The following is a 23463-nucleotide window of genomic DNA, read 5'->3' as shown; positions in this document are numbered from 1 at the left end:
AAGATATGTTTTGCAATGTATATGATATTTCTTATGCTTTTATTAAAAAAATATTTACATGTGCTCTGATTTAAAAATGTTTTAAAATATTAAAATCAATTAAGATTCTGAAAAACTGACTAAAAAGATCAACAGAACATATGAATGAATATTATCATGGAATACTCAAAGAAACTATGTTTGTACATGTTTATTTATAAGAACAAAAGTTAAGAACATAAAGCTTCGATGGCCAAAATATTGAGAACAAATTAAGAACATCTTAAGGCTTTGCAGACCCTAAAACTCCTGATTTCTAAAGAAAATAGAGAAAAATACTCAGAAAGTGGTAAAAATAAGAACATGTTAAGAACGTTTTTAGGCTTAAACCTCAAAAAGTTAAGAACATCCATACCAAAGGCTTCAAATATTTTGGATTCTCTTATAAAAAAAACGTGTATTTTTTAATTACTACGACGGTTTGACAAGAATTTTGATAATTTTGTGATAGGTAGAACGTTCAACATCAGGGTTGTGATTGGACTCGATGAAATCTCGTGCGTTTTGAGTGAGGTTTCTACGCAGGGTTGAGTCTTCCAGAAGATGATTGGCTTGCTCTTTAAAATTCTAAAAAAAAGAGAGAGACTTTTATGAATTTTCGAAAGATATAGGCCTTTTTCAGAAATTAAACTATGAACAATTCGCACCTCATTTTCGAAATATATTATGACAATTTATCTTCAACGGAATTTCTTAGAGGTACGTTGGCCTAAAGATTGAAGGTCTGTTTCCAGATGAGACAAAAAGGTTGACGTAACTCAAGAGAGACCTAATCTCAAAGCAGTTTCTGATTGTTCCACACTTACACAGAATGAATGACCTGTTGCTATGGGATAATGAAAGACCTTGCATTTCGATAAATAAAGTGGCCGTAATACAAATAAATTCAGCACTAAAGTTGAAGAAAAGATAGTTGATAATTTTTGAGTTCAACATCCGTGTGAAAGAGTATCTGACGACGATTCACAGTTCTGTGATGTTTCAAAGAATATCTTTTAAATTTTCCCAAGAAAAGCACAAGGGCGAAATACACAGATCATGATCAGTCAAATGACTTCCGTGTGGGTTCAATTAAAATTCCTTATCTAATTTTAAATCTTAAGTTTCGAATCGAGTGTAGAAAGTCCAATCTGTAATGTAAAAATGAGCCTACTTGTGGGTGTTGGAAAAGCAATCCAGTGGATTGATGCTGCACAATGGATGCGTTTCCACGGTTATTCCGAACAACAACTGGTGTCTCTATTTTCATTGACTGAAAAAAAAATTAAAATGTAAAACGAGTTTTAAGTAATCGAAGGGTCAGATATCAAACATCCTATTTTGTGGTTTGGGCATCTTTCCGAAAATATCACGTGCACGAATTAGTGCCTGGAGGACTGAGCTTATTATGACCACCAAATACTTTTTGTTTGTTCTTACTTGTAATCCTTTTTGTCCAAATTTTGTATTTAAGATTTTATTTTTGGTTAATGATTGTCGTTCATAAGGACGGCAAGAAACTTTAAGTTCCTAAAGTCACACATGTCTATTTTTTTAATGATTTCAACGTTTTGAGCTTTCGTTGAGCACTTTTGGTGGTGAGAATTAAAATTGTGTGTTTGCAATCCTATAGAGAGATCCGTGAAACCATTACCTCAAGAATGGCTCCAGCCATGCCTTCTTCGATGGAGGAATTGACCAAAGCAACAGATTGGTGTATCAAAGCATGAACTTTATCACGTGATATTTGATCAAACATGTATATCCCTTTCAGTCTGCAAAAAAACAAAATGATAACTAGAATTAGAGATGAGACAAGTGTTTTAAGAGAGAAAATGAGATTGAAGTGATTTTTAGGGCCAATGAAAACAACTAAAACAAATCTACCAATCAACTAGCCCGGGGTCTACTTACAGCTTTTTAATAGACTTGGGATTTTGCAATTTGATATGACGTCTATGTTCTAACTAGACCGGATGGTGCGATTAAGCGGCCTTAGTCTACTCAGGGTCGTCAAAAAATGATCAAAAAGCAAAGTTACGTCAACGTTCCAATCAAAATGCTTATCACAAAACTGAATGTTAAACAAAATTGTCCACATTGGAAACACCAAGAATTCCCTTTCCACTGTATGACTTTCTTACTTTGATGTAGTGAGGCGACATTGGCGAGCATATTCTTCATCAAGTATGGGCCCGATGATGACAAACAGGATTCGATCATTCTCTTCATGCATCTCTGAACAAACAATTATCAATAAACAAGGTCATCATCACATCCATTGAATTTAAAGAATTACGAATTTTACGAAACTTCCAAACGTCATATCTCAGTATTCTGATTCCGAACTTCACTTAGTTTTCCTTATTCCTTCCGATGAGTCCTTCTTCCCGTATCTGTTCGAGTTGTTAGTTATTTATATATTTTATACACACAGCATATACATTATATAACACTTTTCTTGTAAGAAGAACCAATATTTTTGGAGATCAAGGAAATAATAATGTTAAAAAAAAAAAAAAAAAAAAAAAAAAAAAAAAAAAAAATTCAAAAATAAAACAAAAATCTATTCCCAGTAAAACTCATGCATCTCTGAAGAAAGAATTGTATAAATACACTCAATTTGTTTTATAAGCATACAGGAAAATCGGGTCGAGGCTCAATATGCTTAGCCAAATCTCATTTTCGGCCTTAATTTATGCTTGGACTTCGATTTGTTGATTTTCTTTGGGTTCATGAAAATTTCGATTTTAAGTCGGAATATTGATTCTGCTCAAAGGATGAAAAAATCATGCGAAAATCTTTTGTCTAAGAAAGCTCAAACAGCTTTAAAAGTAACCCTAAAAAGGTCAGCGTTTTAGAAAAGTTGCACAAGTTTATTTACATTAAAGCTTGGAGGTATGCTTAGCATTATGCTTATTCTTTTACCGAAATTGAGCCTAAGTATGCTTACAAATGTTTGGCTTATAAAACAAAACGAGTGTAAACAAAATCATCACATCAATGAATTCAAAGGATTCAAAAATAACAGTAATCATTCCCCAGTAAAATCTTATATTTTGCATTAAAAATTTGGCGGATTTAATCACTTAGTTATGAGTCTTTAGAAAAATGGATGCATTTAATGACACATTTGACGAGACGTCAATGTCGGAAGATAAATTGACTGTCGTTAATATTCCAAATTCATTATTTTTCATGAAACAGTCTCTTTTTCTAGTGTTTTCTTTCGGTCCGAATTCAGTCTTTGGATCATTATATCACGATTTGAATATTTTTGCATAAATTGTGAAAACTTATTAACTAGGGCAAAATTTAATAGAGGTAATTTATAGAAGCCAGTGGTTTCAGAGTAAAGGCAACACCTCATCATTGTGAAAAAAAGCACAACAGATGAGGAATAATCCTTTTTCAATCAGTGATTCAAGCTTTCATATTATTCCTGTCTCTAAAGAAGGATGTCAGAATTAGGCGAGGGATGTCGATATTAGACCAACTTACGGTACTTACGAGCAAAAGTATGAATGAGGAACAAAGGATCTTTCACTGGTCTTATACCACCAACATACAGGAAAAATATCTAAAGTGATAAAAAAATCAAACTATTAAAATACAATTCGAAAAAAACCGTTCTAAAATAAATAATTCTTTTTCGGCAATAAAAACATCATTTAAGAGTCTCTATGTTTCGTTTTCTCCATAGAAGAGTATCTGTGCGAATTCCAGAACTTTATCACAATTTCGAGGCTTACAGTCGTAATCCGCTCCAGCACAGAGAATAAAGTATCTTTAAAATGGGCTTTTCCAGAAAAAACCCGTATACCCCCTGTTGAGGTCCATTTCCGTTCCAAGGGGGTAAGGTTTGATATGTGATGGAATTCCATAGGGAGATAGAAAAATCTGTCAAAAATGACTGGAATTCCATGGGGGTAGCTTTTTAAATCCTACTAAAATTCAGAATTCCAGAAGGGTTTAAACCTGAAATTGCCTGAAATTCTAGGGGGTTACAGCAGGTTACAGCATTTCCAGCCAAAGAGGGATGGACCTCCTCAACAGGTTTTTTTCTGGAAAAGTCCAATATGTGATAACTTCAGTCAAGATAGATCAATTGAAAATCGGTACCTTTTCTTTTGTTTTAACATCGCTCTGCAGAGAAAGAACAGGAAATAATGAATTGATTTTCTCATTATAGAGGCTATAATGTCCCGCGTCTAGAACTTGCTAATGGTACTTGACAAGTAACAATCCATCATCGAGAGAGACAAAGTTCAAACTCACCATCCCATTATCATTGAATAGATGTTGAAACGAATAATTTGTCGGTCCTATCCTCTCAATTGTCACACCTGACAACGAAAAAAAATACAACTTTGCATTACAAACTAATCAAAATCTGACACCCAAGCGGATTACACTTGATGAGAACTGCAAATAGGAGTTCAATCGCACTAACACGGTGGTTTAAGATGCACGGAGCGAAAAAGGGAGGAATGACTTTTACCTTGCGGTTGTACAAATATCTTTTTCTCTTTCAAGATTGATGGCTAAAAGAAGAACGAAGAAGAAATTACCGATGAAAACTGAATTTAGTGAAATATACGTTTTCTTTTACTAATAACAACAGCTTTTGAAACCTTCGGATATTCTCAAAGTTTTAAGCCTAATTTTTTTTTAATGTTCTTAATTTCACCATTTTGTGCAATTTCTTAAAAATTTAGTGTTTTAGAGTCTGCAGATCCTCAGAATGTCCTTAGCTTGTTCTTAATATTTTAGCCACAGCATATAAGGATGCTCATTATATAGTTTTTTCTTATTATAAAACGTGTATCGAAATTTAAAAAGTTGAAGTAAAAGCTACCGAAAATAGGCTAGTTTAACAAATCATATACGAGTAGCGTCTTCTATGAGAAAAAATATGTCATTCAAAGATGGATGTACAAATACACTACCCATTTGACCGATGCTGCTTCTTTCATGACTTCTGAAAACGCGATCAGAACTCTAAAAGAAAAGGTGTAGATAAAGTGAGACTCGTGAAAGTGAAACCGTCGAAACAAAAAAACAAACTAGATGTTGATCGGACCTACCTAACGGCGACGAAAAATCCATACAAACAATAGATTGAAAGTAACATTTACCACCAGAATTTGAAAAATATAAAACGCAAAGTAAATGTAAAACTTGGGAAAGGTTTAAAGATTTGCCACATGCTTTCGGCTTGAAACACAATGGGAAAACATGCTTATCGAAGGTTAAGCTCCGTTACACTTCAGGTAATGTTGTTTTCCGTCGTTGGAAATTTCATGAAAATAGTCAAATTTTCTCTGTAGCAGCTATATAAATGGTTGAGATATGGTTGAGATCTTTAAACATTTAAATCACTATGAAAAATCGTGTGTTCCTAAGAAATTTAACCAACGAATAAGACCAATGAGAACACGTAATTCTGAACTGGTAAGAATTTTCGGGAACGATGGTGTCCGTGGACCCCAGAGCAACTCCCTTTACTATCGGGGCATTCAACAGTGGAATAGCCTACCTGAAAAAGTAGTTAAATCATCTACAATGGGCTTTTCCAGAAAAAAATCGTGCACCCCCTGTTGAGGAGGTCCATTTCCGTTCCAAGGGGGTAAGGTTTGAAATGCAGTGGAATTCCATAAGGGTAGTCGAAAATCCGTCAAAAATAAGCGGAATTCCAAGGGGGTAATGATTGAAAATTTGTAAAAATTCGGACTTCCAGAGGGGTATGATCCTAAAATTGCCTGGAATTCCAAGGGGGTAGGTCACAAAAGGTTGGACCTCCTCAACAGGGGTTTTTTTTCTAGAAAAGCCCAATACAAGAGTTTAAAGAAAACCTCGGTCTAGCTTGGAAAGAGAAAATGTTTGAGTATGATTGAAATTGTCACTATTGTTGCATATCTGTTTGAAGTTAACCTTTGTAATAAACCAAACCAATGTATGAGCGATTTATAGAGGCCCATGTGCTTGCATTATTATTATCATAAATGCTTAAGCTTGAGCCTTACTATCATTAGCAAATGCAAATGATTCCTTGGCCTTCGTTACCCTTTGCAACAGAAATAAAGATTTTTTGAGTTTCTAGGGTTTTAACTCACATTGCCTTGGCAACAACATCAGCCATGATTGCATTTTCTTGATCATTCCAGGATGAACATTGAACGTCAGTTCCACCAAATACCAACGCAAATGGTATACTGATGTCTGAAAGGTGTTTGAAGTAAGTATGTAAGTGTTGGCCGTGGAAGTCAGGGAGTCTATATCCTTTTCTATGTGCACTAGCCCTGTGGAAGATTGAATACTTAAGTGGATTGCCACACCAACCCTCAGCTCCTAGTCACTCACCGCCTACATCAGATAACATTGGTGGACCACCAGAATGCTGATCAAATTTACATGTGGAAAATTTTCAGATCAAGCTGTTTAAAAAGGAGGTGCTTGACAGTCTTTTTTTGTTCCCTTTGACAATATTATATCTTCCACTTTTGAACGGTTTTTCTGGAAAAGCCCAGTTTAACACCGCACTGTAAGTTTAGTAATACAATTTCCAAACCGTTTAAAAATTTTCCAGCTCTGTACGCATGAATAACAATGAGACAAGTGACGTCATTATGGATGACATAATCAGAAAGGTCACGTGGTGATCGGAATTGTGTGACGTCACAAAGAAGTGGGCACAAATCCGAATTGTTCAAGTGCTGCCTGGAAAAATAAAAGGTTTGTCAATTTTGAAAAGAACGACTAAAAAGATATTGTGAAAAAGGTTTCTACAGGACAGGTACAATAAGTTTGAAGCCCCTAAGGGGGATTCTTTCAATTTTCCCAGACAATAGAAAATGAGACTTTTAAATACGTTCGTTGCATTAAGAATTCCTAGAACAGTTCGCAGAGGGTCTAAGGGAAGTCTTTTTTCATTTTTTCCTGGGTTGAAATGAAATTTCTGTAATTTTTTCAGGGGGTATCCACATAATTTTCAAAAATTTATTTTGAGTTGAAGAGATTCGTCCAGCCTCTGTTTGTATATTAAATGAAAAAAACCAATGGTGGCTTCATTAGATTGGCTTCATTAGATCCGCGGCCTTTATCGAAAAGTGAAGCAAGTTTTGGTAGGATTTCCAACCAAAGGAATCACGTGACAACAAGCAATTTGTTTGAGAGATGCGAAATAGCGTTTGCCGCCTACTTTTTTTGATCTCGCGCTCCGAAAATTTTTGCTTGAGAAAGCTTAAAGTTGACTTAGCCCTTCGGGCTTTATAGATCTGTGTTCATACCCCATCCAAAAAAATTCCTTACAGGCCCACTCTTCCCGTCGCTTTAAAATCAATAAATAAGCACCTGATACGTTCAGCAGTTGTTCTGTTACCAGTACCAGCACCCAATTTCGCTAGAATCAATATGTTGGTTGGCATGTCAAGTAATCTCCTTCATTCTTAAAAAATAAAAAATAAAAACTATGATTATTTTAAATACAAAAGTTGAACATTACAGCCAACCTGTCTCTCTAATTCGAGCCTCTGTAATTCTAAATCAAACATTACATTTAGTCCTTCCACTGGAATGTCTTAAAAAATATTCTCTGTAATTTGAATCTTTTAACACAAAATTTTGGTCCCCTTATAGATCGAATGAATCGGAGCAACTGTATATTTGGACATGTATTAAGCACTCTATAGACTCTGTTGAGAAGCAAGCTCTGCTTCTCCGTTCACCACAAGCGATTATGCGAAGCTCATAACTTAGTGTTTTGAGCACTCTGGTTAGACAACAGCAGTCTATGCTCGCTTACCCGAGCCGCACTGACGAGTCCTGGGAAGGACAAAACACGTGTCTGCAGATAGGTGTATTTGGACATTATAAAAAAATAACAAAATACGTACATCGGATCATCGATAATTGTAATGCAAATCCACTCTGATTGGGAATCACGTCTTACTACAAATACCAGAAGATATTGGTAGGAAATTATTTTTCTCTGGCAACGACAATTATAATTGATTTATGATGTTGTCTATGCGCTGGTAATAGCGGCTTGTGGTTGCTTTTTAATTACTTTTTATCAATTTTTCATTTGCTAAAATGAAAAAGAAGAAAACAGGAACAAGCAGATTATGATGCAAAAAAAACATTATACTTCAATTTACAAAGGTTCAGGTTCAGGCCCAAAAAGGCCATGTTGAAGTATGTATTATAAAATCACCATACATGTTTTTTATAAGCAATTGTCTACCCCTATATCAGGCTCGCATTATGCTTAACATTCTATTGTTCTTAAACAATAGAGCTATTGTTTAGGGACAATAGAGCTATTGTTTAGGGAACCAATAACTGAGCCTGTATATGCTTATAAACGTTATGCTTATAGAAAAAAAAACATGTAGTCAATTCTCTTTAATTAAGAATGTTTAGCTTTCCCCTCAATCTCTTTCAATTTTGTAAATCAAAGAAAACAAACAAAAAACGAAAAAGTATTCTTCATAAATTCATAATAAACAATAATATAGTAAACATACAAAAAAACAATTATTACATTGATTACTCCCATGAGAGATTAGAGAAAAGAGAAGTAAGATCGTCAAGAAAGATTTGGCTGTCTTGTTTGGTACACCACTGTCTCACAGCCCCGGTGAAACTTTTTCTTACAGCGGGGATAAAAATTTATTTTGTTCCAAATCCAGTGGGGATGGTTTTGGATTGCAATTTGCATGAACGATGAATTTCGAATGGGGATGAAATCAAAGTCAATTTCTCAGTGGGGCTGGAATTTAGGAAATTTTTCCCACCGGGAACGAAATTTTTGCCAAATTTTCCACTGGGGCTAAGGCCTCAGCGGGTCTGTGACACAGGGGTCTTTTGGTTGGAATCACATAGCCTTTCCCTCAATCTTCTCTCATGTGAAAAATATACATTATATTGAATCTACAAAATAAAATTTCAAATCTCCTATAGTCGTTATTGAGTAACTTGAAGAGTAAAGCTGCTGGTATTTCCGCTATCAATCAAAATGTCTAGTACATGTAATTGTAATTACTAAAACTAAATAAATTGATCAGGTTAATAATAAAAGCTCGTGTTTTATTCCAATCGATGAAAAGATCGAATACAGATAAGGTATGGAAAAAAGCTTACAAAAATCTAGTTAAAATCTCCACTGTCCTTACTGAGACTTACCGTGAATTCGTCTTATGTCGACATACCTTGTCTAATTCCGTCATAGCCGTTATCTGGTCTGCAAAGTATTTAGAATAGTTAGAGTGATTTCTTTAACAGCTTCTCAGAAGGATTTATTCATAAACATTTAAAGGACCAGATAATTGCTATGACGGAATTAAACAAGGTACGTCGGCATTACACTAAGTTACGGTATCACTATGTCAAAACATGAAAGATCAATAAATTGAATGAAATTCTACTCGTGAAAATGCGGTGGGTATAGAAATTTGGTGCTCTAGAACAATAGAATATAATAATTATGGGGATAATCAGAAAAAATATGTTAAAATAAAAAAAAAGTCATTACTGTTCTTTTATAGAGGAGATTAATGATAGCTATTATTAAAGTGAAGTAAAATGAGAAAAAAAAGTATGTTACAACTATACTGACTACAAAAAAAATCTACGTGTTTTCTCAATGTTGACTCCCCTAATCGTCTGTTGTAATGTCAGTTTTTCAAAAATTGCGATTGTAAGAGTGCTTATACTTATTACTAGATGCTGATTACATTTAGCCTACAGTGGAGCACATAATCTTTCATAACCTTACCTTTTGTAATCACAACCTCAGATTTATAAAAAGCCCGAAGGGCTAGATGTCGTGCTTTAAGCCATCACAGGCAAAAAAAAGTGCGCGAAACTACTGATTGGTCAAGCGCTGAAATTCTATTGTAATGTCACGTAACCTAGCTAGGATTTCATACGTAGCCACAGCACACTTTTCAGCAAAAGCACGACATCTAGCCTTTCGGGCTTTTAATACCAATCTGTGATCACAACCCCTCACTAAGTTCGGTATGTTTCAAAACTATAGTAGTTCAAAATCATTATTACGTATACGAATCACTGTAAGTCACACGGAATGCTTATCGTTGTTATCATCCTCAACCATTCTGATGTACTTCTTATTACCTTCCATAGTTTGTGCATTCTAATATTCATTGGTGGTGCAAGCTAGAAAATGTGGTGTTACAAAATTTGAGAACTATACTTATATCACAATAGAAGCATAATATCATGTAATACATAACATCAATTATATAAATTGTACCATCAAAATATACAATACATCTCTTCTGTATTACCCTTTTCCACTAAATAAAAGCATTTGTAAATACATTGTGTACTACAAACTATTTAGTTCGAAATCTTTGTAGATGTAAAAAATTGGGACCCCTTATGTTATACTGCAGACTGTATCCATTTGTCTGCGGCCTGCCTGCGTTTGTGCTACCATCCATATAATTATGATGTCAATGCAGCCAAAAGTGAAAGCTAGATTGTTCACAATTGAGATTTTATGCTACACTAAAGTAAATAATCAGTGCCAAAATCAAAACCATGACAGCCAGACAGATTGCAATCATAATTTTTTTCTAAAAGGAAGAAAAAAGATAAGAAATGAAAATAAAAAATAAAATATCGAATACATATCGAATTAATAGATAGATGAAGATGGATAGTTTCGAGTCAATAAAAAAATCCAAGAAAAGCAATTAGGAATAAAATGGATTTTGCCGCTGTCTTTACATCACATGCTGCTACTACTTTTATAAGCATTTTTAAAATGAATTTCTAAAAGAATGTTCAAATAGCAACTGCTATGTTGTTTCAAAGACCATCACCATAGAATAAAACATTTACGAAACGTACCCTTCTAGCTTTACTCTGATAACGAACAGCCTTTTTGGTGTCCACAACAGCTCGTTGTACGTACTCTGCCGCTTGCTCCACATTATATTCTATACGATCGATCATCTCCCCCTAAAGTAAACAAATTGCAATCAAAATAAGACAGAAAGTTAAGCAGTAATTACAACTATGCCTGGCTTTGTGGTTGCTAATAGTTGTTAGGTTTAACTATGTGTCTAGACGCTGTCCTCCCCGAGTTGTTTGCTCCGTTTGTTGCAAGCACAAAGTCCCCTTGAGTCAGGTAAGTGCAGTGAATTCCCCATCCTATGATAGCGAATGCTGTCCTGGATAGGGCCTGTCCCGTTTATCGGAAGGGACTCAATTATGACTATTCAGGCTTTTCATGTAAAAAGTGAATGATTAAAGTATAATTAATATATTATGTATAACTTATTCTTGCTAAAATAGGATAAAATAAAGGGATACCTGACTTTGCACAAGAATGGCCATGTCAGTGAACATTTCATGCAATTCCTGAAAATGAAAACACAGAGTTTAGAAGATTAAAGTTAGTGCGAGTAAACAATAAAAGCAGTTAAGACATGTAAGCATCACGCATGTTAATTTCTTTTTTGGTTTTTGAAAAAAGGTGTTTTAAAATTTGACAGAAAAAAGAAGAGTGATAGATGAGTAACAATACCAATAACATACCCTTATACTAGTTTCTAGCTTGATAATATCATTGTGACGGGCTTCAATTTCACGAAGTGATTGTTTAGCCTGTTGTGTGTCTGTAATGATCTAAAAATAATAAAGACAGGAAAACATTCTCAATGAGTAAGATGAAATTTGAAAAGGAAAAGTAGTGTTACCAAAATTACTGCAAAATAAGTCCTTCAAAAAATATTTCAAACTGAAGTTAATCTAAGATATTAAGTGAGTGTAATGTGCGACCGTTGTTGGGGTGGGGGAGGGATGGGCAGGCTCCCTTTTCCACTCTACCATTGATTTCTCCACTTACCCTCTTTAACTAATCTTTAACTGCAGTGTTTAAAGCAGAGAGACATTCAAGTACCATTTTTAAGGTCTTTGGTATGATATTAAAAACTTTTAAAGATACTACACAATACAGTCTATGCTAACTAGACGTCACCTAGAAAAAGTATGAAGATCTAAAGACACTTACTCCTTGAGTGAAGATAGCAGGGTTCTTACTCTCGATCATCTCCTCTACCTCTTCATCAGTATACGACTTCTCAGCTGTTAAAAGAAAAAAGAAAATTACTTTTCTGAAAAAGAGGTATACTAATCTGATCCTTTTTCGATCCAACATGGTGTGAGAATACACTTAATCCATCCGTTTCCTTTATCCAAACCTGTTATTACCAAACTTTTGGAATCAGTATTTCTATCCACGGCATGAATATGCTTATCCAGCCTTGTTTATTATCCAAAACATTTTGCAGCCAAACTTTTTATCTGGGCTGATTAAAACCACTCACAACTTTTTGAGCCATTCAAAATTTTGAGTAAAGAAAATTCTTGAGCTATACTTATTTCGAATAACTAGTTGTTCGAATTCTTCCCAGTGTAAAAGTTTTTAAAAAGTTCATTACCAAATCATCAGACTTACTATTAGTAATTTCAAGTTGTCTTTTGATACGATTTTTACATTTGTCTCTGTAGTCGTTTTGAATTTTATTGTATTCTGTCATCACCTCCACAAATTCCCTTGACAATGCTGCATGCTATGTGGAAGAAAAAAAGCTAGAGAAATATGAAATATCGTAAATATTTGGATGCTCTCGACCAATCCCAATACGCTGGTATTTTTTTTGGATCGGCAATAAATCACTTTAATCACTTTCTTTCACTTAATATAGGATCCTAAATCAGCATTAAGATTCTGAAAAAATTTAATTTTAAAAGGTCTTGAAAATCGAAAATTGAATACCCTTTTCAAGTTACTTAAAACACACTTAAGAGCCAGTTTTTTAAGAGCGGGGCAGGTCCAATAGTTTGAAACTTAGATTTTTTTCATTTTTGGATATGTTGTTAAGTACAATGAACTGAGTAAAATCCCAAAATATTTTGGTCTGAAAATCCATAATGGCGGATTTATGCCAATTTGAAGTTTTTGACATTTTTAGGCATTGTACTTAAAAAGTTTTTTGATATAGAACCATGCTTTCTCAAATCAAAATGAGGAATTGATTTTGGGTGATTCTGAAACTATGGCCAGTAAACTATACAATTTTCCAAAAAAATCAAAATTTTCAAAATGGTAGCTGGAGTTATGACGTCACAAAAACACTACAAATTTGATTTTAGGGGTATTTTAGAGCCATCTGACCTGTCCCAGGGGAGTTTCTTACTGCTCAAAATAATATTTTCTGGTAGTTTAGTCCCTGGTCTATCCATTTGAAGTGATTGCAATAAAAAATTCCGGCCCTACTGGCCCCTAGAGGCCCGAAAAGCCAATAAGGTCTCAAAAAAGTACCAACTTTAGCCCAATTTTCCTAGAAATCCCAACATTGTCTGACCTCCAACTCTTCTGTTCCTGAAAGACAACCGCCTGGTCTCTTAGGATCAAAAGAGAAACCTATGTGATCTCCTACCATTAATTTTTTATCTTGATTTAAAAATTTTCTTAACATCGCTCGAAAAATGACTAAAATTTGGGATATTTTGGCCCATTGGCAAACTTCAAAGGGGTCTAGGTCACTGAATTTGTTATAATATAAGGTCTATGATGAATCTTTTATATAAAAACAATGAAACTAGGTGAAAAAAGTTGTCAAATGTGCTTTTTTGGGCCAAAAAGGCTTTTTTTTCAATTTTTTGACTAGAGCTGAGGTCATTCTATTGCAGCCAGTAATTGGCAGTTAGAAAGTAAATTTTATCTGAAAATCGTGATTCCTCATCACATTCCAGAAAGGTTTCTAGGAAAATCAAATATGGTACTCTTCGAAAGCTTATAGAGGCTGAATTTTCACTCAAAGGCGGCTTCACACTCCCCTGACCCCCTTAATTTTGTAAAATTGACTTAAAAGTACATTTTTGGCTGAAATTTTTGCCCAAAATGAGTACCCATTGCTACTTGATTCTTGATTTTGTGAAAGCATCCTTTAGATAGTTCAAGAATTTATCAGAAGTTGGAACCTTTTCTTTTCTTTTAAAGATTAGGGCTAGCTCAAAGTCAGTTTTAACTCTAAAATCCTAAAAATCCTTGACAATGTTGCTCAAAACAACAATTTTTGCTCAAGATTGAACAGAAAATGAGCCCACTCAGATAATAGAATTATGGTTTTGGAAAGTTTCATGGGGATAGTACAAACATTCATCAAGATCTTTACCTCCTGATCTACCATTTAAGGATCAAGTCTGTCGAAATGTGCTTCTAAACTCTCAAATCTTCAAAGGTGAACTTTACCAACCCCATAAAACAATTTTGCCATCAACCTTTCTGCCCTTAAATACTTAGAGATAAGTCCAAAAGTACAAAATATTCCTAAACCTTTCCTTCTCTTTGGATAATTTGAACTTAGGGCTCATTAACTGCATTTAAGAGCAAACAGGCTGATAGCAAAATTGTGTTATGGGGTTGGTAAAGTTCACCTTTGAAGATTTGAGAGTTTAGAAGCACATTTTGACAGACTTGATCCTTAAATGGTAGATCAGGAGGTAGAGATCTTGATGAATGTTTGTACTATCCCCATGAAGCTTTCCAAAAACGATGATTTTATTATCTGAGTGGGCTCATTTTCTGTTCAATCTTGAGCAAAAATTGTTGTTTTGAGCAACATTGTCAAGGATTTTTAGGATTTTAGAGTTAAAACTGACATTGAGCTAGCCCTAATCTTTAAAAGAAAAGAAAAGGCTCCAACTTCTGATAAATTCTTGAACTATCTATAGGATGCTTTCACAAAATCAAGAATCAAGTAGCAATGGGTACTCATTTTGGGCAAAAATTTCAGCCAAAAATGTACTTTTAAGTCAATTTTACAAAATTAAGGGGGTCAGGGGAGTTTGAAGCCGCCTTTGAGTGAAAATTCAGCCTCTATAAGCTTTCGAAGAGTACCATATTTGATTTTCCTAGAAACCTTTCTGGAATGTGATGAGGAATCATGATTTTCAGATAAAATTTACTTTCTAACTGCCAATTACTGGCTGCAATAGAATGACCTCAGCTCTAGTCAAAAAATTGAAAAAAAAGCCTTTTTGGCCCAAAAAAGCACATTTGACAACTTTTTTCACCTAGTTTCATTGTTTTTATATAAAAGATTCATCATAGCCCTTATATTATAACAAATTCAGTGACCTAGACCCCTTTGAAGTTTGCCAATGGGCCAAAATATCCCAAATTTTAGTCATTTTTCGAGCGATGTTAAGAAAATTTTTAAATCAAGATAAAAAATTAATGGTAGGAGATCACATAGGTTTCTCTTTTGATCCTAAGAGACCAGGCGGTTGTCTTTCAGGAACAGAAGAGTTGGAGGTCAGACAATGTTGGGATTTCTAGGAAAATTGGGCTAAAGTTGGTACTTTTTTGAGACCTTATTGGCTTTTCGGGCCTCTTTTATTGCAATCACTTCAAATGGATAGACCAGGGACTAAACTACCAGAAAATATTATTTTGAGCAGTAAGAAACTCCCCTGGGACAGGTCAGATGGCTCTAAAATACCCCTAAAATCAAATTTGTAGTGTTTTTGTGACGTCATAACTCCAGCTACCATTTTGAAAATTTTGATTTTTTTGGAAAATTGTATAGTTTACTGGCCATAGTTTCAGAATCACCCAGAATCAATTTCTCATTTTGATTTGAGAAAGCATGGTTCTATATCAAAAAACTTTTTAAGTGCAATGCCCAAAATTGACAAAAACTTCAAATTGGCATAAATCCGCCATTATGGATTTTCAGACCAAAATATTTTGGGATTTTACTCAGTTCATTGTACTTAACAACATATCCAAAAATGAAAAAAATCTAAGTTTCAAACTATTGGAACTGCCCCAAACTGCCCCATTCTTAAAAAAACTGGCTCTTAAAGTAAGCAAAATTGTACCTGGCATTTCTTGATTCTGATGTCAGCGAAATTTCCTTGATTGCTATTTTCTTGGTCCTTGATGCTCTTTTCCATACCTATTGATAAATATAACCAACGATTCTTTACAGTTGAAACATCATTTTTTTTATAACAATGTTATGAATGAAAACTTCAAATCAAACAGTGTTGATTTTCATAAAAAGAAAAAGATAAATTTATTAAAATTCTTTTTTGCCTAACCTTTCAAGATTTGTTTGACTCTGTTTGCAGATCTGGTGATATCAGCCATAAATTGCTCTAGTTCCTCTTTCATCTTATCCCCTGATTGAGGAGCAGAGAGGATAGCACTCTGTTTCTTCTTGATTTCTTGCACATTATCTTGGATATCCCTGATGTCTTGTTGTATAACTTCGATCTTAGAGAGAAAATTTATTGAAATTGTGTGAAAAATTAGAAAGTTGGTATTACTTACTAAGAGTTTGACATCCAAACATTTTGTGAGAAGAGCAATGTATATGAATCTCTCAAAACACTATCAGCAAGTATGGGGATATGTACACAATTATTACCTGGGAGAAAAAGTCATTTAGGAATGGGTTTGTTTTGTCTTCTTCCGATAAGTTTGTCTCCTCATATTCAGGCGGAAGGTCTGACTGTACCTGCAGCTGAAATTCAAACAAAATCTTGGTTTAAACAATTTGAACTATAGAATTTCTAAGAAATCTGCTTCAAACATTACATTCATTTTTATACAAAACTAAAGGAACAATTTATACAGATTAGGCCAGATGTAAAAATAGTTGGTTTTTTCTGCCAGTCAATTTTTTTACAATATTGTCAAGAATAGGTGGATTATAATACAATATGTGGTACATTTAAATAAGAAAATACCTCGTCATTCTAGCCCCTTATAATCGCATGTAAAATTTGTAAAACATTTTGAAAAAGTATAATCTTAACGTAATAGTTTTTCTACAAGAACCAAATCAATTGTTGAGGGTGGGCTGTTCTTATTTTTAAAGAAAAATTTATGTATTTTAGGCTGTATACCCTGTCTATATTATTATGACCCTTTATTTGCTTGAAATTCAGCAATTCCAGACTGAGGTTTGTTCTTAATTATTTTCAGCCTTTTTTGAACCTCATTGCTCTTATAAAAAAATTCATGTCTCTTAGTAGCAGCAGTAGAGCCTAATCCACCTATTCCTATCTGTTGATATGAAAAAAAGTAAGGTTTCACTCCTTTCTCACAAAAACAAAGTGAAATCGTGTATAAAAGCAAATAAGTGTCTGCAGTAATTCATGAAAGATTTTTTCTTGCAGAGAATACATATATAAGAACCAGTAAACTTTCATTCAGCCTGTGATTATCTTAGTTTTTGAAATTTTGAGGCTTAAGTATTCTTACCATGGCAAAAAAATTATCATTTTGTGAAAGGTTTCCTCATAGACTATATCATTTGTTTTGATAAAAAAAGTTGACATAGAAATAATAACATTTCATAAACATCATATTTCTTCAACTTATGATTCATTAAAACGACTTTAATTCTCCGTTTGAGCATACTTACATCTCGCAGTTGGGCTAAGCGATCCTTCATTCTACTTTGAATTAATTTCCTAATATTTTATGTTCACAATATCAAGGTCGATTTTGCCACAATATATTCATTTTTTATACAAAACTAAAGAAAATCAAAGGCTAAAATTTGCAATAATCACAGAAGTTTCTGCTCGAAAAAGTTTATATACGCCTAGGGTGTCACTCACATATCGATTCTTCCCACGACTAACATCAAATTGACCCTAATTTGAAAACCGAAAAAAAAGACCGATCGTTGGCAAAATTCAAGGGCCGCGCGGAACACAAGAAATAAACATCGGGCCGTTTGTTTTGGTTAAAATTGTTCTATAAAATAGCGAAGCAAACAAATACTTTAAGTATATAAAAGGAGGAAAAGAAATATGGAAAGTAGCATTTTGTCATGGAGTAAACGTCTCAAAACTCAATATTCCTGGTGAAATTTCTTAGCGTCACCGACTCTGACCCCCAACCCTTCGCGTCAATTTACTTTAGTTACTTACTTACTTACTGCACGGTTTATCGTCCATTGTTCCCAGCAGCTGGGGTTGGACGCCTTCCTCTCTTGATGGCCGTACGCAATGCAATGCTTTTAGTTGTGGGAAGAATCGATATGTGAGTGACCCCTAAAGTAGACTGTCAGACAGTATAGACTTAACTCTTCATACGAAAATTACGGGAAACGCATATTTGGACTTTGTACCCTATGCTGCACGCAAGCACTCAATCTAAAGTCCTGCAAAAGCCAGACAAAAATCAGCTTTTTGAAGTTTGCAAAAAAACGCGACATTGAAGATCTTTCAAATTCAGTACGTGAATAGAGCAGTAAAAATATAACTTTTCTATTTTCCCTCTTTTTTGCAAAAGTTCTAGGAATGAAAATAAAGGGATGATGATAATTGAATACTATCCACTGATGAGAAGCGGCACTATTGCTGGAATAGCTTGGCATACTCTTCGCTTGGCATACTCTTCGCTTGAGAAGATGATTGACAGATCGGTTAGTGTAAAACGCAGGTCACAGGTCACAGGTCGCAGGTCACAGGTCAACAAAGTGCAGACCGGAAAAAAAAAAGATCATAACATATACATAACATAACATCAATAAATAGCGCATTAAATTACAAAAAAGTAATACATGCTATTTAGATATTATAAAATGACAATTGAATAGAATAACAACCCATTTTGACATATGACACTTACTAACAAAAATAATGACAAAATCATAAAATATGATGCCTAGCAAGACAAAAGCACGAAAAATATTTATTATAATATAAAAAATGTGATGTGGATGGTGTGAATGGATATAAAATGGCACCAAACAGAAGCTTGCAAGGACCCTAAGAGAGTGGTTTTAGAAGGATGGTACTAATTAATTATTCAGTTATTATTTTAATGTCTTAATGACAATTTTTGACAAAAATATTAACAGAATCATAAAATATGATGCAAGAACAGACAAAATAACGAAAAATATTTATAATACAGAATGTGATGTAGATAGTGTGAATGGATATAAAACAGCACCAAGCAGAAGCTTGTGAGGTCCCTAAGAGAGTGGTTTTAGAAGGATGAAACTAATTAATTATTCAATTGTCATTTTAATGACTTAATGACAATTTTTGACAAAAATATTCACAGAATTACAAAATATCATGTCTTACAAGAGAAAAACACCAAAAATATTCAGCATGCCGAATGTGATGATAACAATATGGCTGGATATAAAATTAAACCAATCAGAAGCTCGTGAGTTCTCTGAGAAGTTAGTTTTAGAGCGATTTGTTTTATTATATGTAACCATCATATAACATTACAAACATTACAATATGTAATATACCTGTTATACGTATAATATGGTTTCAAATATTCTCTGGTCTGCGTTATACACGGTGCAAACTGCGAAAGATCGATCAAAGCACATGGTTAAATTTTGATGTTTGAAATGGTTTTATATGGATGAAATTGCTTGAGAATTATGTTTTTGATAATTCTTTGTGTTTTCCAAACATTTTCCTCTGCAATGACATTGTTTAGAGTTAACCTGTCATCACTGACCTGTGACCTGTGACCTGCGACCTGTGACCTGTGACCTGTGACCTGCGTTTTACACTAACCGTTGACAGATTAAAGTTCTTCACCCGTTTGGGATCTCGCGGGCGTTCTGCGAGCGTTCTCGGCTCAATCCTCAAAATGAAAAATGATAGACTTACCGTCAACTGCTCTAACTTGGGACTATTGGTCGAAACATGGGACCTGTTGATATCTGGCCTGTATTTTCACCTATTGTTAAATCTCTTTGACAATAAATTTGTTTTGATACATCCACCAAGTTTATCAACCACACTTTCTGTCATAACATGTCGCAATAACTTTCACTGATAGCGCGCACTTTTTAACTTTTTGTTTTTATTCAAAATGACCGGACGCCAATTGGAGAATTAGAGAACGTCTGCGCCTAACCGCCTATCACCCGCTGGGATTAACAAATAACAAGTATGTAACTTTACGCGTGAGTGACGTCAACGCTTCATCATTTTGCCACTAATTTGTTCTTCTTCGTTTCAGACTTCACGGATTTTTTCTATATAATTCAATATTTAAAAGCCTACTTGATGGGAAAGAGGAATCGTTTATTTTTTAATACACTGTTCATTTACTCAAATCAAATGACTTTGAAGGTTCGGTGAAATGGTGGCCGAATTGCCGTCCAATGTTTTGTCAGATAGTCCCAAGTTAGAGCAGTTGACGATAGCCGTAACAGATCAATTCGATGGAAGTTGTTGGAATGTTTACAAGGCTCTTGACAGAAAATCCTTTGTTTTATTGTCAATGATGACAGTGCCGTTATTAATTTTGTTAGATCTGACATATTGATGTTTGTAAGTGCACTTTATAGTTTTGATTCCCATTGAAGAATCATATTCTGGTTTTCATACTATTAGATGCTGTTTTAGAGCTTAGAGCTAGCCTGTCAGACCTTACCATTAAGTCAATTTTGCCTCTCGGCAAAATACTCTTTCCTGTGCCGTGAACAAGAAGTTTGAAAAAGCGCACCTGTGTGAAATGATTGTATCTTTTTATCAAAAGGCAATTATCAATTTTATTACGCTTGCAATTTGTTTTGATTTTATGTTAAGCAATTATGACGTCATTTCAGTTTAGTATCATTTTTATGTCTCTAGGGTAATTATATATTTTGTTAAAAGCGATGTGCAGTGAAATTTTCACGTATGAGAAAGGTTCTGTGTGCGTTGACACATTTCGGACGCCTTTTTCAACTTCAAGAAACTTGCTTGTATAAGTTATACTTGGTAAAGTATAAACTCAAGTTTCTCACTACAACAACAACTGTGGTTGTGCATGCTGGTAAGCTTCTATCCTTTGTTTGTTTCTTTGCTTTTTGCTTGTGTCCTTTCACTGCACTGCTTAGCCTTTTTTTAAGTTAGTTTTGTCTGCTTTTGTCTTAATCAATTTTTCCTTAAGTCCTTAATTTTCTATGTTTTATAGTCCAATTTTCTAGCATTCAGTAGTCTATGTTCATAGCCTAGCATTTCATCAATTTTGATAGTTTTCTTTTGTATTCAATTCTTAGTTTGAACTACCTGCAAAGATTGTTCCAAACAGGCACATTTTTGTTGTACTCCTGTCGCCCTTCTCTAAAAGTGGCAGGTAGCTGAACTGACAACTAGATTGTCATTGTTTTCTGCACACCACGCTAAAGCTCTATAAGGATGTGTGAAAACAAACAATCTGAGGAATGTGTTATCTCCTTTTTATAAGAAGGACACTGTGCTCCTCTTTTTTCAAAGGACTGCGGATAACAACCATAACCAAGTTGCTTGATTGTATTTAAAAATAGGGCGTTGTATCAGCGCTTGTTATTGATTGACATTTTACTCAGATGGTTTGGAGGTTTACAGACAGGGGGATGTGGGGTGGAGGGGAAGAAAAAAGCGCCAGGCTGAAATTGGTGAACAACACGCCAAATATATTCGGCATGGGCGTATTGGCGTAAGGAGTGAATATAAAGCAAGATATTGGCGTAAGTCAAAGCTTTTCAAGACGAGAGGAGCACCGCCATTCGACAGTTAGTCACACTAAGAAATCAAGCTTTCAGAAAAAACAACATCAGCCATCTACAGGATGTATTTGCAACAACAAGGATGAGAGTTACCTGAATCAAGTTCAAGATCCCAAGACAATCAATTAAATCTTGAAAACTTAAAATGAGACAAAATGACAGATTGTGAATGTGCAGCAGCCAAATATTAACCAACCAAATTTTTTCATTCAATTCCCGAGAGAGCACTTCGATTTTTAAGGCCTTGTTTATACGCTAAAGTAAAAATAATTCCGCACCATGTAAATGGGTCATTGTTTGAGGTCCGGCAAAATTTCTGGGAAATAGCCTATCCGGCGCTGCGCGGATCTAGGTGGGTTCTGCCTCCTCCGTAGATCTTTTTCTTGGGAAATTGATCTTCAAATTAGTTTTCAAGGTTGGCTTGTCTCAAAAATTTTCATCTATGGCTCAAGTTTTTGATGGCAATGAAAACGTTAATTTCATTAAAAAGCGCCAGGTTATTTTCTTCATGAATCCCTTTAGAAGTTTTGAGGCACATTTTTTTGCTTGAGAGTCAAGTAAATGATATAGCACTTTCGCAGCATTAATCTTTGATACACATTTTGGCGGGACGCTAGTGTGACTAACTGTTCGAACGCTAGTGTGACTAACTGTTCGAACGCCCGATTTCATAAGCCAGGTTTAAACGCATCCACCCCGCTCTTCCTTGACCGTCATATAACGACGTAGAGTGTAAGACGCATGCCCTCAAATGATGACTGACCAACCAAAGCAGCAAAATTTCAAAACAAATCAACTACACAGCCAGACACAGTTCCGCTCGCAGCTCTACTCTACCATTTTTGTTTTGATTTAACTTTATATTTTAATGACCAGCCAGGTCATAGACCATTTTTCAAAGAGGCCACCCTGTTGAATAATAGACCTTTTCGCCTTTCCATCTGCCATCTTGAGTTGTATGCAAAAATAGAGGAACGAAAAAGCCGTGGTTGGATTTGGTTGGAAAATATGCAAAACATATGCAAGTTTACACAAAGATTAAAAAGACAACAATTAGTGAGAGCCACTATGGTCTGAAATCATCCTTCGTGTGCACAGAGTTGTTAAAAGCAAACTAACGTTTTTAAATGATCAATTAGGTCCATAAGATCACAAAAATGAGTGGTGAGAAAAATTTTGACCATTTTGCTGGTCCCCATGTGACGTCATCACTTTTGCTGGGGCTTGAAAATGAAAGTGAAAATTAGAAACTCATATATGGCTCAAATGAAAGATATTTGTCCAAGGATTCCAAAAAATATCATAACATATACCTGAAAATCAATATTTGAGAAGCTATAAATAAAAAAAATTAAAAAAATGACGTCATCGATGACGTCATCGACAGTAAAAAAATCGTCAAAATCGAAAAATTTTTGTTCCGTTTGAAAGAAGACCATCTAGTGAACAAAAAATATTACTACAAAAAAGTCTGAATTTCTCCTTATAAGCCCCTGTCAGCAAATTTGTAATTCATTAAATTTGCCTGCGAAAGGTTCGCTTCGGGCACGCCTAGAATCTTTAAAAAGCTTGAGAGTCAAGTCAAACGCATTTCACAGAATAATTTCCTATCAAGTGAAATTCAAGGTTTTTTGTAGTAATATTTTTTGTTCCCATACAAGTCCTCTTTCAAATGAAACAAAAATTTTTCGATTTCGACAATTTTTTAATTGCCGATGACGTCATCGATGACGTCATTTTTTGAGCTATTTTCCTTTATAGCTTCTCAAATATTGATTTTCAGGTATATGTTGTGATATTTTTTGGAATGCCTGGATAAATATCTTTCATTTGAGCCATATACGAGCTTCTAATTTTCACTTTC

The 23463-nt window shown here is 34.5% G+C and overlaps 2 protein-coding genes across 2 annotated transcripts; both read right to left on the bottom strand.

Moving 5' to 3' along the window:
• Positions 1–207: 207 nt before the first annotated feature.
• On the bottom strand, positions 208–8138 carry LOC136822881 (glycosyltransferase 1 domain-containing protein 1-like). The gene is made up of 13 exons (XM_067079190.1): positions 7914–8138; positions 7372–7465; positions 6590–6738; positions 6135–6240; positions 4968–5019; positions 4520–4562; positions 4297–4364; positions 4141–4164; positions 3529–3598; positions 2163–2256; positions 1673–1793; positions 1193–1291; positions 208–606 (listed from the first exon to the last, which is right to left on the bottom strand). Exons 2-13 carry the CDS (start codon positions 7443–7445, stop codon positions 451–453), a joined length of 1056 nt encoding a protein of 351 aa, XP_066935291.1. The 5' UTR covers positions 7446–7465; positions 7914–8138; the 3' UTR covers positions 208–450.
• A 364-nt stretch (positions 8139–8502) lies between these two features.
• Positions 8503–17649, bottom strand: LOC136822836 (syntaxin-like). Its single transcript, XM_067079149.1, has 10 exons — positions 17499–17649; positions 16497–16592; positions 16168–16342; positions 15946–16022; positions 12512–12626; positions 12065–12138; positions 11590–11679; positions 11365–11412; positions 10900–11010; positions 8503–10622 (listed from the first exon to the last, which is right to left on the bottom strand). Exons 1-10 carry the CDS (start codon positions 17526–17528, stop codon positions 10545–10547), a joined length of 894 nt encoding a protein of 297 aa, XP_066935250.1. The 5' UTR covers positions 17529–17649; the 3' UTR covers positions 8503–10544.
• Positions 17650–23463: the final 5814 nt, after the last annotated feature.

Source organism: Clytia hemisphaerica, unplaced genomic scaffold, assembly GCF_902728285.1.
Source record: "Clytia hemisphaerica strain Z4C2 unplaced genomic scaffold, Clytia hemisphaerica genome assembly, whole genome shotgun sequence".
In the NCBI taxonomy this organism is placed as follows: domain Eukaryota; kingdom Metazoa; phylum Cnidaria; class Hydrozoa; order Leptothecata; family Clytiidae; genus Clytia; species Clytia hemisphaerica.
This window is presented reverse-complemented; position numbering and strand designations above follow the sequence as displayed.

Excerpts from the sequence above, each read along its gene's own strand:
- LOC136822881 (XM_067079190.1), bottom strand. The coding sequence starts at position 7,445 with ATGCCAACCAACATATTGATTCTAGCGAAATTGGGTGCTGGTACTGGT. Across the intron at positions 2,257-3,528 it reads CCTCATTCATACTTTTGCTC|AGATGCATGAAGAGAATGAT; the intron begins GTAAGTACCGTA and ends TTGTTTGTTCAG. Across the intron at positions 607-1,192 it reads TGCTTTTCCAACACCCACAA|AATTTTAAAGAGCAAGCCAA; the intron begins GTAGGCTCATTT and ends TCTTTTTTTTAG.
- LOC136822836 (XM_067079149.1), bottom strand. The coding sequence starts at position 17,528 with ATGAAGGATCGCTTAGCCCAACTGCGAGAT. Across the intron at positions 16,593-17,498 it reads GCTTAGCCCAACTGCGAGAT|CTGCAGGTACAGTCAGACCT; the intron begins GTAAGTATGCTC and ends TTTGAATTTCAG. Across the intron at positions 12,139-12,511 it reads ACAACTTGAAATTACTAATA|CTGAGAAGTCGTATACTGAT; the intron begins GTAAGTCTGATG and ends TTCTTTTAACAG.